The sequence below is a fragment of the Strongyloides ratti genome, assembly GCF_001040885.1.
Source record: "Strongyloides ratti genome assembly S_ratti_ED321, chromosome : 1".
Classification (NCBI taxonomy): domain Eukaryota; kingdom Metazoa; phylum Nematoda; class Chromadorea; order Rhabditida; family Strongyloididae; genus Strongyloides; species Strongyloides ratti.
The window spans coordinates 5986953-6003175 of record NC_037307.1 but is presented as its reverse complement, the minus strand read 5'-3'; the positions used below and the strand labels follow the sequence as shown (position 1 = coordinate 6003175).

Here is a 16223-nt window from a genome sequence, read left to right as displayed (position 1 = left end):
AAACTATTATTAAAAGAAACAAATGAAGGAAAAATTTTTTTATCACCAATAGATACTGATATCAAAACAAAAGACTTATATTTATATATATTTCTTTATTTCTTATTTTAGTTTCATTTTTGTTATTCTATTACCATCCATAGTTACTAATATTCATGATCACACGCCAATTTTATTTACACATCTCTCTTGGAGGACACTCTCATTAAACTTTTTTCACCAAAACTGGACATTTTCACTTATTATATATACATAAAATTATTAAATAATTATTTAATAATAAAATTAAAAAATTTTTCTCAACATCATACTAAAAATTAACGGTACAAGGTTTCTAATATACATTACTTTTCTTATGTAAATTATAAGAATTATAACTTTATTTTTTTTCTAATATTTACATATAATATATAGATTAAAAAAAAAATAAATTTTAAAGAAAACATTTTAATTTAATTTTAATATTTAAAATTAATATTTATTTATAAATAGAAAAAAAAAATCTTTAATATAAGGATATTTTATACTATTAACTTTTATATTCATTAAATAAATTAATTTTCTTATCATTTAATAGATCATTCCTGTATTACAAATAGTTTAAGTATTTAAAAAAAATTTTTTTACTCAAAAAAGTTATTAATTTTATATAAAAAAAAATATTTTATTATTTTAAAATTTTTAATATTATATAAATAATATATGTATCTCTATTAATCTTTAAAAATTGTAATAATACTGTTTTTTTTTTAAATATAATAAAATAATAAATAAGTTAATTAAGAATACAAATTTATAAGTTGTGTAATAACATTTACTTCATATTTTATTTAATAGGCTAATACCAATCAAATGATTGATGTAAAAATTCACTTCTTCAAAAGTAATACTCTTACTTTTTTACCTCGGTAAAAAGGGATAATCAAATAAAGTTAACACAGAAATTAAGAATAATATTCCTGGTATATGATTAGGTAATATTTAATACCTGTCAATTGGCACATAAATTTTATCTTTTATTTTAATTTCTTTTTAACTTAATGACAATAGTAATTAAATTGTTTTCTCAATTATTTAATATAACTTCATATTTATAAATATGTATATATATTTTATTTTTTTTTTTTTTGTCAAAAACATTTTTTAAAGTATTTACACAGAGTAAATGATTTATTTTTATAATATTTAATATTCAATTTATCTTTTGTGATGGAGAAGTTTTTTTTTTTTTGTCAAGAAGTGATAAAATAAGTTGATATTGAAAAGTATTAAGAAATCTATGTCATTGAATATTACAAATTAATAGACTATTTTTTTTTTTTATTAAGTTATAGATGATTTATTAAAGTTGATAAAAATGAGAATAATTAAGATTAAAGAATTAACTTATTCTAATAATAATTTTTAAAAGTATTATATAAAATTGTTTTATATTTTTTAAAATTTTTTTTTTCCTTATACAACTATAGTTGTTACATTTATATATATATAAAATAAATATCTATAATATATATATACTTTAATATATTATATATATGTATATTTATTAATATTATTACTTGATCCTCTTCATGTATATTGTTTAAATTTAACCTCATATCATTTGTATAACGTACAAGTTAAGTAGATATATTTATTTTAATTTAATAGAAACTCTTAAAAATTATGAAGAGGTTAATGTCTTGCCTATATAATATTTACAAGACTATGGGAACAAGGAAAACTAATCAAAATGGTGGTCATTATTAGTTTTTTTTTTTATTATTTTATTTTTTGAAGAGTAATATATATTGTTTGTTCTAAATCATGCATGCAAAGATATTATATTATGAATTAATATCTCTCCATCATTTGTCGTCACGATTCCTATCATCCTAAAATATTTATTCTCTTTTTACCGTTATTCTTTAAAAATGGTACAGTAAGAATGATAAATATAAATCCACTTTTATAAAAATTTATTTCTTCTACCAGATAAACTAGGTACATAACAAGTAGATGATTATTTTAACCTAACTGATTAAACAAATTTCAATATTAAATAAATCCTTCTTTTGCTTTTTGTTATTTATATCAGAATCCCTTCATACTCATCGTTACCTAAATAAATAAACTTCAATTACTCAGATATTACATATGTGCAAATAAGGTATTTTACTAAATATGCTTTGTAAAATAATATTTATTATTTCAATAATATATTATATTTTTATAACCCTTTTCATTTTGATACCTTAATTTTTATAAAATTATTATTAAACTTTGTATTAAAAAATATATATATTATATATATTTATTGCTTATGATTATTATTTTTTTATAAATTATATTAATAATTCATTTGGGTTAATTGTCTATCATAATATATAACAATTTTATTCTATAAAATAATTATTAATATGATACAGTTAACAATATAAATTTTATAAAATTAAAAAAAAAAAAAAAATTTATATATATATACATAATATAGTTATGATAAAAGATATATTAAATGAATAAAACATTTAAGGTACCATTACTTTTTATATTTTTATTAATATTTACAATCATTCCTTATTTAATATTTTTTCTTTTATATGTGAATTTTTAATTTAGTGAAATATTTTTATTAAAATAACACTTGCCGACTCCTGATTGATATTTATATATTTGTATATATATATATATATATATATATATATATATATATATTGTTATACTAAACTTATGATAACAGTAAATTAATTCATACAATCTGAATTTTTAATATGATTAATTTCACTTCGCTGGGTTTCTACCTTTCTATATAACTTTATTAACTTGATAAATGATGAATCGTTTAAAGCATACTTATAAGATAATCATATGCTAATATCAATTATTATAATAACTTTATTCATTTCAAGTAATATATCTCTTTTCATAGATGCCATCTCTGGTAAATAGTATTTTAACTCAAAACTAGAATCATACAAAACAAACTTCAGCTTTATTGCTTTCTACCATATATAATATTATTTATTTTTTTTTTTTCTAATTTTTATCCATTTTATATAAAATGTTATTATCAATACCTTCTTTTTTTTTCAATCTAGTTAAAAAGTATTGTAAAATGTTATTACTAATCTAGTACTATATATATTATACATTAAACCTTCCCACATAAAATCATTTTTTTTTTTATTATTATTAATATATATATATATTATATATCCTTGAACAGTAAATTTAATATATATATTTTTTTTTCCCTGAACCTTTATAATATATAAAAATAGATGCTTTGTCATCATTTTGATACATACTTGAAACTTTTTACAATTTATATCACTAGCTCTTGTCTAAATAAGTTAATTTAGTATTTTACGAATGCTCATGACATACACTTATTTAACATAACTTTGTTTTTCTTACTGATTATAAACTTTGGCGTGCTTATAATTACTTTATCACATATCTCTTATTCTATTATCAGTAAGCTGACGTATTTTATATAGTTGTTACAACCGATATTTTAAGTTGTGTGAAGATGATTCAAAATATGTTAAGTACTCTACAATTTTTTAGATAGTTTTTATTTTTTTACAATATCTGCCCTTTTAAGAAATAAAAAGTTCAAAAAAAGTTTATTATTTATCTATCATATAGATATAGATATATATATATACTTGTATATATATTGTAAATATTACATAATTTAAATTAAAAATATATTATGCCTGATTAGATATATTTAATCCTTATTAGAAAAGTAATTTTTTTAGTACTCCTAACATATTTATATATATATATATCATTAATTCAAGAAAAATAAAAAAAAAATTATATAATATATATTTATATGTATATATAAGTGGGCGTGAAATATTATATTTCAAAAAAAAAATATCATTATCATTTACAACATTATTTAACTTACAATAATATTACCATATTTAGTTAGTGATAATAATAAAAATTTTTACCTATAGGAGTCTTTATTATAAATAATTCTGTATCCGTAATAATACTATATATATTTAGTAGTAACTAATTCTCTACCTAAACATGGAAAGCTAATCTCAACAAACTAATAATACTCTTTACTTTTCTTTCCATTTTTACGTTTAGTAATCCCTCTTTCCATTGAATCCCTTCAAATAATATTACTGCACCTGTTAATAAAAGTGGTAAAGTCTCTTTTATAAATAAATGTATGTATAAATATAATCTTGTTATGAATCTTTATTATCAATGCATATTAATATTATCCATTGAAAATTATTTTATTATATATACTATATATTATATATATATATGTATACTGATATATAGCAATTGTGGTAGGTTTCATCATCTGCAGTTGACAAGTACGAAGGTAGGTGTCTATGATGTACACAGAAAACAACCTTAACAATTTTTAATATTAACTTTTTAGAATTATAATAAAAAAAAAAGATTATTTTAAAAATTATATTTAAGTATGACATATAATTTATAATAATATTAAGAAAAAAAAAGAACATCTTGATCTGATGTTTCTTGAACATACTATTAAAAAAAAAGAAGTTTTTATTAAGATTTATGTAATAAATAATATATTAATGATATTCAATGGTTTTTACATTTATAATACTTTTTTTTTTTTATAATTCATGGATGGTCAAAATTTGTTAGGTCCCTATCTCACATTTAATAAAGAAATAAACATTTTTCTTATTTTATTATACCACCACCTTTACCAAGCATGCCTACCTCATTAACATATTATTTATTTTTAGTCTACAGACTTTCTTCTTTTTTTTATCATTACTTTTTTTTTTTTTTCAATTTCCCTTAAAATGTATCATTTTTATTACTATTTTTCTCTATCTTATGATCATATAATCAAAAAATTTATTGATACTTTATAAAAATTATAATATAAATATTTTTTATTTGATAAAATATTTGTTATATAATAATAAATCTTTAACAGGTAAACTTTTTATTACCTATAAAAAGAAATAATATTAATATACAAATTAATTTTCATATCTTTCCCGTTCAATCAAAAAAGAAAAAAAAAATCATTACCTCCAACAAAATATATTTCTCCTCCATTAAACATAAAAAATTTATATATATATATATATATTCTGTTAACTATATATTCCATCACATTTATTATTATCTTTACAATACATCTCTTTAATTTACAGGGAAACCAAACTTTTTTCACCAACTTTTTTTAATATGAGCTTTTCTAAATTTTTAGTCTACTAATACTTTGAAACCGTAAAAGAGATGAAAAAGTTTAGTTAAAATGATTTATATCTCTTTGTCAAGAGGTTTGAATAAAAACTTGAAAAAAAAAGATAAGTATTTTTTTTACATCTCTTATTGTTTCCGTTTTTTTATTTTTTTTTTTAATTTTTTAATGTTTTTTAAAGACCTAATTAGATGGAATAAAGATAGTTGAAACTGTATTGTGGAGAAAAAAAAATATTAAATTTATAAATATATTATTATTAAATAAAGAAGAGAGAATGAATTATAATTATAAAAAAAAAATTTTTTATGATTTTTTATTATCATTACTTCAAACTATTTTTATAAGTACTATATATATATATATATTTTATATTTTTTTTTCCTGATTTTTATTCATTTTATATTAATGTATTTAGAAAAAAAAAATTACTTTAATATTATATTTAACCTATTCAAAATATCCTATTTTAAAAAAAAATAAGATTAATACACTTATAGATAAAACCTCTTAAAAAAACAACTTTCAATTTTTGAAGGTACCACAGTTCCTCATTAATACATAGCCAAAGGCTCTTCTCCTTTCTTTTTTGTTAAATTAAATTCACTTTCAGTAATTTTTTTTTTCTTTTTTTTTGTTGTTAATTTTACTTTAGGAGGTCGTTATATTTGTATAGTAAAAAAAAAAAAAAATAACTTGTTCAAAAAAAAAGTGGTTTAAACATTGAACGTCAAAAATTTATTTATTTTTTTAAAACTAGAGTAATTAGGAGTGAATATATTTTTATATAACCTTCAACCTGTTCATTTTTGTGTATAAAATTTAAATTCCATTCATTTATATCTGATTTTTGCCATATTACCTAAATATAAATAACCTCTGATAACATATTTATAATTTAATATATATGTATATATTTAAAATTATTAAACTATTTGGTAGTTACAATTATCATATCATTTAAAATATTCATTTAATTTTTTTTTTGTTTCATGACACCTTTTTAAATCGGCATTACTATATTTTAAAAAGAATGTAATTATCCTTTTTTTATGGCCATTAAAAGTTTCTAAAAGTGTTATTTAAAACATTAAAAATACTTTTCTATTAATATTGTCCTTCTACAAAATAATTTACATCACCTTTAGAGTAAAAAACTTTTTTACACTAATAATCTTTACATTTAAACATTTTTTTTTTCTTTATAATCTTTTCTCCTTTTCATAATAAATTTGATCCCCCCCCCCACATCAAAGTATTACAATATTTTTTTTTTCTTTTTATAAGGTAATTATTAGTTTAAATTTAATGTAATTAAATAAAATTTCTCTATATTTATCCTTCTCATTAACTTTTTTTTTTTCTATATTAGAATACTTTTGTAATATACAATTAATTTTAATATTATTATATGATGAAACATTTAATATACCATTCTTTCTTATCTCTTTAATATCCTTCAATTATACTATAATATTTTTTAACATTCATTTACACTTAAAAAGATTATACTTTTATAAAAGATGTTTTTTTTATTGGTACTTTTACCAATTAATAGGGTGTTTCTGACGTGTGCCAATACATTATATATTATATGTTTTAATCAAAAATAATATATACCTATTTGTGATGTAGGATAAAGAAAAAAAAAAAAAGAATAGCCTTCAAATAAAACGTCCATAACTTTTACTTCTGTTTGTCTTTTTTTTTTTTATTAATAACTTAAAAAAATTTGGACGGTTATATCAACAAGTTATTAATTTGATAGAGGTTGATAGTTACATTAAAATAAATATTTAAAAAAAAAAAACTTTTTCTTTTCCTTGATCTAAATGATGGAGAAAAAAAAAAGTTTGGTAATGATAGATAGATGCTAATTTAAATGTTTGGTTGATTGAATATTTTTATAATTAGTATTATATCTTATTTATATATAAAATTACATTTTAGTAACAATTATGTATAAAAATTTTTCTTTTTAAAATAATAAAATATATTTTCTAAAAATGTATGATCAACATATAAGATTATTATTATAATATTGTAATGTGGTGAATATTATTAAAAAAAAATCTTTTTTATTTTAATATTCCCATTTTAGACAAATTAAATAGTCATAAAACTTAATATGCAAACGATAAACTCCATCTTGGTATATTTTTATTTGTACCGCCTTCCTGTATTTTTATATAATTTTACAGTTGGAAGTTTCATAAACTATTAATCTTGAGATTCTTTTTTAAATATTTTTTACTCCAATTATTATATATATATATATATTTTTTTTTATTGTTGTTGATTTGTCGCTTAAGATAAATTAATATTATTATTGTTATCTTAATCAAAAAAATCTCTTTACAAGAGATATCTATATATATTTTTTTTTATTAATCTTTTTTCTAGTTAAAATTTTAAATGGTAATAAATATAAATTAGTAAATTTTTGACATATAATAGAAAATGTCTTACTTTTATATATCTAAAAAAAAAAACTACCTCGAAAAGTGAATACAATATTATTCATCCGTTAAAAAGCTTCATTCATTCATCAATATACATATATGTATATATATATACATATGGTGGTGACTATGTTTAACTGTAAAAAGTCATTAAAGACTCTAATGATAATAATAATGTTATGTAAACTCAATTTATTTATCATGCTGTCAGTTTTTGAATCGGTTTTTATAATAAAAAAAATGAGTTTATATATATTCTCACCTTTAGTTAATGGGTATTAGTTATATTTTAATGATAATATCATACATTTTTTTTTTATTATCAATGTGAAAAAAAACAGTAATTTTCATAAGATCACTTTTAACTTGTAATTGTTTGATGGAGGAAAAAAAAATATTATAATAATAAAATGTATACTTTAATAGGATCATATTTATACATGTGTGGTACCTTTAAAGTTTTTTTTTTTTTATTTTAATAACCGACATTTTTCCCAGGTAAAAGTGATTAGATTATATTTTATGACTTTTTATATTCCACCTCTTTGTAAATATTTTATTTTTTTTTGATGGTAGAAAATAATTAATAAACCCAAACTTTTTGATAATTTATTTATAAACTAAAATTTAAAATAATTATTAATACTGTTTATTTTATATATCAAATATTACTTTACTTTATATTTGTTTATAAATTTATAATTAAAAATATTTTTCTACCTCTGTCTACTTTTTAGTAGTTTTATGTAATAATTTCTTTGCCTTTTTTTTGTTTATAATGTTTCCAAATAATTAATTAAATAAACAAATATTATATATATATTATTTTATAATAAAATATATATATATTATATTTTCCATAATTAATATATTATAGTTAAAATAATATAAAAGTATTGTTATTAGTATAATATGTAATCATGAATTTCTTACTATTACTGTGACATCTGAATAAATTTATTATACTTTATTTATTATACTTTTATTCCTCATTAAACTTTTTATTTATATTTTAATACTATGTATTTAATTTTTAAATTAATATATATATATATATATATATAGAGATATGTATATATATAAATAAATTTATAAAAATACCATGGCATATTATTATTTAGTGAATATAATCTATACATACATATATTATCTATATATATAAAATATATATAACATGTGCCAACCTTTACTGTTATTGGTTGAAAAAGACTTTGATGACAATATCTTTTGTCTATTATTACAACTTCTTTATACAGTAATAGAAATTATTAAATAAAGAAAAATTATAATGTTTCCTATTTAAACAAATATTATTAGATATAATAAAATAGAAAAATGTAAAAAGATACTTTTTAAATATTATAGCCATGTCATACTTATTTATTGTATATTATTAACGATTCTTAATGTTACATTAATAGTTAAAAATTGTAGCTGATTAGTTTAAGAATAAGATAATAGTTAACTTCAGCCAATTACAAAAACCAACTATACTTTCTATGAAAGTTTTGGTTAATTTATTCTAGTTAAGAAAGTATGATGTTTTAGAATAATATTAATCATTGTCTTAGATAACCAATGTCATAGAATAATTAAATAGTATATAAAATATTTAGCCAAAAAGTTCAGGAGCTTGTTATAAAGATGTCTGGTATTGTTGAAATAACAAGAAGTTAATTTACAGTTGATTTTGTTTTGATGGTAAGAAAAGGCAAATTAAGATAATAGGAAGAAAATTGAAGCCATTTGGGTTTTGTAAGTTGACAAGGTTTTGATAATTTAATGGCACACCCTTTTTTCTTTCAATAATAAGTAGTTACAAAGTTTTGTGAACATATATTTCACTTAACTTCTTTTTTTTTATATATTTATATATAAATATATTTTTTTTTATCATTTGGAATAACTAATAGTGGATTTATATTAGAAATATAATTTATTTCAATGTTATTTTATCAATATAATTTTTAGTTTTAAAAATAATCAAATATCTTCTATAATTTTGTAAATTGAAGAAGTCTTTTAAAGTATACTCACCCCAACTCAATTTCAACAACTCTTACTATAACCGGCTAACGAACTAACTTTTTGACAGTTAACACTTATCATTGATATAGTAAAAATTAATAAAACACAAAATAACAAGCATATCGCAGTTCCCAAAAGTATTGCTAATTTTTTGATAGCAACTTAACTTTTGATTAGATATCTTTTAAGTTGAGAAAAGTTTAATAAATGAGTCTTAAATATTCAAAGATATATATATAGTAAAAATGTCCATATAAATAAAAGAGTAAAAGAATTTAAAAAAATATATATAGAAAAAAAATAATTTTTTTTAACTAATGTTTTATATTATTGAAATGATACTTTGACTAGTGGTATACTTGATATTACAATTTATGATAGAAAATTTTTATATTTTATATTTCTTCAGTTGACTGACACATTTTTCTTTTTTTTTTCCATATATAATCATGAAAATATTTACTATTCCTATTGGAAAATTATTTTATCCATTTTATATTACCATTACTTATACCTTAACATTTTTTAATGGGTGGTCTAATAATATTAAAGGTATTTTTTTTTACCATTTTATATGAATTTATATTGCTTTATTCATTTTAATATGTATATGATAACATTTTTCTTTCATTTTCGTTATTTTTCTTTTCTTATCACAGATCTTAAAATATTATTGATAACATTAAAAAAGTTTTTTTTTATAATTTCAGGAAATATAGTCTATAACAAATCATTGTATAATTCTTTCCTATAAGCATTTAATTTTTTTTTGTACAAAGAGAACATTAAAATATATACAATATTAACTACCAACTTGTTTAATAAATATTACAAATATATTATTAATTAGAAATATTATAAAAAAAAATCAAAATATATATTATTAAAAAAATGGACTTTAATCTTGATATAAATACATCATCAGATGGTGTATCTGAACAAAAGAAAATAAGATTAGATAATGTTGATGGAAATTGTAAAAATCATACTGAAAATGGAATATCAAGTTCATTAGCTTCACTTTTTCCAAAAAATGAAGATAATAGTAATGGAGAATTTAATGTTGACTGGGGAAATATTTTTTCTAAAGTAACTAATAATGGAATATTTAAATGTGAAGATGGTATTAAAAAAGATTCTGATGATACAAATAATTCACCAATTGAAAATACTACAAAATCTGAACATATTCAACGTGGTAATAACAATAATAATAATAATAACAATGAACATAAAAGTAATAATATACAAAATGTATTACAAAATATGAATAATCCTATTGCTACAATGTTTCTTGCTTCACATGCACAAAATATTTTAAGAGGAAATGGTAATATGTCATCAGGGCAACCATTTAATCCAATGTTTATGCCTTTTATTCCTGGAATGAGTAATTGTGAAAATCCACAACAAATTCTTCAATTTTTACAACAACAAATAGGAGTTAATGGTAATGATCCACATTTAATACAAATGTATATGCAACAAACACAAAATTATTTTAAGGTAATTATTTTATAAAAAAAAAATTAAAAAAAAATATATATAAATTTATATTAGAGACAAATATTTTATGAAAATTAATTTATATAATGTTATTATGTCTTTAAACATTAAAAAAAATTTTTTAATAGTCTTTATTACAGAATCCTGAAAATAAAGAAGCTTTAAAACAAACATTATTAGCTTCCCATCGTGGATCATCACAAACACCCATGTCAACAACTCCACCAACTGTTGGTATTCCAGGAGCTGTTGCTGTTGCTGCATCACCTGCTGCTGCTTTATTTCCTGAAGATGACTGGTCCTGGCATAGAAATCCTGCTGCAGCTATACGAAGCGGTGGAACAAATAAACAGACACCAGTTTGGAAATATTTTGTTTATAATAAACAAGAAAATATTAGTAGATGTATTATAGGAGATTGTAGTTATATGCTCAAAGGACCACATACATCAACATTAGCCTGTCATCTCAAAAAACATCCTGCCGAATTTGCTGAATTTCAAAGACTTAAACAAGAGTATACCCGTGAAAGAAGTGTCAGTCAAATAGGTAATCCTACAACACCTACATTCAAAAATTCTACTAATAATAATTATAATAATTTCAATAATGGAGGTAATTACCAAAAAAGCAGTGGTATATTTAGAAATGATAACAATATTAATCGTCACATACTTACTAATGCATCTGTTTTTACAGGAAACTACAATAAGATGAGAGGAAATTTTAATGCTATTGGTGGTGGAATAAAAAATAATCAACTTAAACAACAACCAGATATGAATAATATTTGGAATACTTTAAGTGCTAAAGCTCATTCACAAGTAACAAATTATCAAAATGAAAATAATAATAAAATGAGTAATACACAAAATAAGAATCAACATATTCAATTAAATGGTAATATGAATAATAATATGTTAGGAAATGTTCAATATAATCCTAGTGAACTTCTTAATATAATGACTGCTAATATTAGTTCATTTTTACCAACAAATAATAATGAAAGAAATGATAATAAGGAAGAAAAAATAAATATAAAAAATGATGAAAAAGAAACTACTTCTCCTGGAAGTGTTAATAATGAAAATATTAATAGTGGAGATAATAGTAGTAGTGAAAATAATGATAGTAGTATATTTAGTAGATCTCCATCAAATATTCTTTCAGGTAATCAAGGAAATGAAGATAAATGGATGAAGGAGGATAAAAAACAAAAAGATCTTGAAGTTAAATTAGCTATGATGTTAGGAACAACACAATTACCATTAAAAATTATTCAAAATTCTGATTTTAGAAATTTTTTAAAAATGGCTCAACCAAAATTTGATATTCCAGTTGAAGTAAAAGATATAGATGAGGTAAATAAAATAAATGTTAAAATTTTGATAATTTTTATTTGTAGATTCTTAATAATAAATATCAGCAAATGACTGATATATTAAAAAAAGAACTTTCTAAATTATCTAGTTATACATTAATGATTGACTTACTTAAAATATCACCAAAATCAATTGATATATTTACTTCAAGAAAACGAAAATATCATGAAACTACTATGTTAAATGACAATGAATGCCATATACAAAATTCAAATGAATCAATTATTTCTTTTCCACCATCAATTCAAAGTGATGTTACCATAATTTCCGATGATTCATGTGTTAATGGATCTTCAATAAATCTCCCAAATTTACAGATCTCACCTGCAACTGTTTCATGTTCTTCATCAATCTCACCTAGTCAAATTTCAAGTACACCATCAACATATGATGAAAAAAATGGAACATTTGAAAGTATTAAAAGAAATTATGAAGAATATAGATTATGTGTTTCTGTAACTTATTATAATAAAAATACTGGAAAAATTGAAATTATTTTACTTGCTGTTAAACCAATTATATTTAAAAATGATGAATTTAAAATAATTTTAAGTGAAACAGTTAAATCAATTTTACAAGAATATAATATGGATATAGATAAAGCTTCTAAAATATTAACACATGGTTTAACTGAATGTGGAATAGATGATAATGATTTATTTACAAAACAAATGATGCCATATAATTTTAAACTATATCAATTTTTAAAAAAAGTTCTTCAATCAAATAGTACAGTTCAAAATTTAAAAAAAGCATTTAGTCAGATGATGAATCCATTTTTATGTAATCAACAAAATATTGATGAATTTAATAAACATCTTTCTGAATATGGTCAAGAAATTAATCAGTATGATAGTTTTTTTAAATTAGCATCTGCTGTTCTTACTGCTAAAGAAGTTTTTTTAACAATATTTTTAAGAAAAGTTAATTTTAATACTTCTTCTACAATGATGAATGAAGAGAAATGGAATCAATTAGATCAATTAATACAACTTTTAAAAATGTTTAATGATCATACTTCAAGAATTATTGGTAATGAATTAACAACAATAGATAAAGTTGTTCCTAGTCTTATGCAATTAAAAGTATCATTAGAAAGAGGTTATAATGGGTTTGAAGATTTATGTTATGAATTAAAAAATGAACTTAATATGGCTACAGCTAATATATTAGATACAGAATCACCAAATTTTGATAGTACATTTATTGAAGCAACAGCTCTAAATACTCAATTAGCTGTTTTATTAGATGATTCACAAATTGCTTGTGCTAAAACAGCTATTGAAAAAGCATTAACAAAACGAATGAATTTTCAATTAAATGAAAATATATCTATTGAACAATCAACAAATGTACAATCAGTATCATCACCATCTCTTTCTTCAGCAAGTTCCACATCTTCTGAGGCATCTTCTAATAATACAGGGTCAAATACTATTTCTCATCCAGCATCTTCATTATTTCCTGACTTGTTACAAGCAGCAAATCAAAGAAGAAAACAATTACAAGATAATAATAAAAATAATGAAAATAAAAAAAATATTATGGCAGAAGTTGTTGTACAGTCATACTTTGATAATATATATTCTTCAAATAATCAAGCATTTTCTGTTTTTGAATCATCTTCCATAGATAACCAATCACTAAATTCTAACACATCTATAAATACTCAATTACCACCATTAGAATTTTGGCGTTCATATTCCTCAAAATCATTTCACCTTTCTGAATATGCAATTGAACTTCTCTCAATACCTGTTTCAACACTTTCTATTCAAAAAATATTTCATGATGATGATCATGGATCTAGTCTATCACTTCTTAATAAAGCTCTTGGTGATACAAGTACATCAATAATCTCTATAAATTTAGACTCTTTTGCCATAACAAAAGCACTAGAAACTCCAGCTAAATTTGAAAGAGATGTTTTTATTAAATTTAACAAGAATCTTAGTATTATTAATGATAAGAAAATAATTTAAACCGATGAAGTATTTACTTTGTGCATATAATTTATAAAATTAGAGTACATATACTTTTATCAAAAATTAACTAGTTTAATATTTTTATATTTTTTAACATATATAAAATGTCAATATTTTGATAATTTTACTATGAATGTTTTTATATATATATATATATACATTATCTTGCCATTCTATTATTTTTGAAACATTGTCTACAATTAAAAAAAAGTATTCTATCATGTCTTTGACAATTTACAGTATATTTAATACAATTTCCATGTATTTGTTTAACTATTTTAAAGAGTATATATATACATTTTTATAACTTACCACTAAAATAATTATTTCTCACTTTATATAAAATGAATAAATTTATCATTTTTAAAAATTTATGTTTATTTAGATATTAAAATTACAAATATTCATTTTTGTATATCAAAAACTATGCCAACTATATTGAAAAAAAGTATATGAATATATTATACTACAAGTAAATGAATTAAATTAATATTATTATAAAAATTAAATTTGTAATTAATAAATAAACACTACGTGGTAATAAAATTCTTTTTCAAACTATATTTTATAAATAGAATAAAAAGTTATGTTTAAAAATATTTTAAATTTAATAAAGGAAAAAAAAACATTTTAAACATTTTTAAAATGTTAATATTTTTAAATATTAATCTAAATTTTGTTGATCAAAATATTGTAATTCAAATACAATTACATTACTTTTATTTTTACATCTTTTTTATTTTAAATATCAATTTTTAGATACTGAATCAAATTAAATAATTTTATAAATTATTTATACTTCTTTTTCAATTACACTTGAATATATATTTGTATTTTCAATTAAATAACAATAATTGAAATATATTTAACTGAATAACAAAAATCTCTAAGTATCATTTAAAAATTTAATTTATCAAAAAGTTTACAAATATCATTCTTTCTTTAAATTATAAAACATTTTATTAGAAGTGTAAATATATTAACAATTATTAAAAAAAAATCTAAATTTCATAACTAAAAATATAAATAATAAAAGACTACTTTGACCTATATAATATATATTTATTTTATATAAATTAAAAAAAAAATATTATTATGATAATGGTTTTTTTTATTGTCTAAAAATTTGCATATTTCAAATTTATGCAGGGTACTCATAAATAATATATTATTAAATAACTAAAACATAAATTTTGGAAATTTTTTATTTTATAAAAATTAATACAATAAAAAAATATCTTAATTTAGATAAAATTATTATTGCTTAAAGAAAATGATATCAGAGAAAAGAAATTTTATATGATTATCTAAATTTGTTACTAAACATACAAAGATTATTTAAATTTACTCAAGAAGAAAGTATCTTTTGTTGAGTAACTTTCAGGTAGGATGATGTTAGTAAATGTTAATCAAGTAAAAACATACAAATTATAATAAAGTTATTATTTTACCAAAAATACAATATTTAAATTTTACATTTCTAGATGCAATTTTCTTTTTACCAAAAATATATCAGTTTAAAAAATACAATTTTTTGTGGTAAAATATTACCTTTGCAAATCAGAAAAAATAAATCTTTTGGTATTGTTTTTTTTAAAAACTTAGAAAATTTGCTTACACTTTAATAGGTAAAAAGTTTTTTGTTAGT

General features: G+C 19.6%; 1 protein-coding gene across 1 annotated transcript; it reads left to right on the top strand.

Annotated features, from left to right (window-relative positions):
* Nucleotides 1–10593: 10593 nt before the first annotated feature.
* SRAE_1000191200 (HAT dimerisation domain, C-terminal and Ribonuclease H-like domain-containing protein) lies at nucleotides 10594–14572 on the top strand (the record flags this gene model as incomplete). Its single annotated transcript, XM_024648927.1, has 4 exons — nucleotides 10594–11208; nucleotides 11337–11823; nucleotides 11908–12569; nucleotides 12614–14572. 4 exons carry the CDS (start codon nucleotides 10594–10596, stop codon nucleotides 14570–14572), a joined length of 3723 nt encoding a protein of 1240 aa, XP_024502855.1.
* Between the last annotated feature and the right edge of the window lie 1651 nt (nucleotides 14573–16223).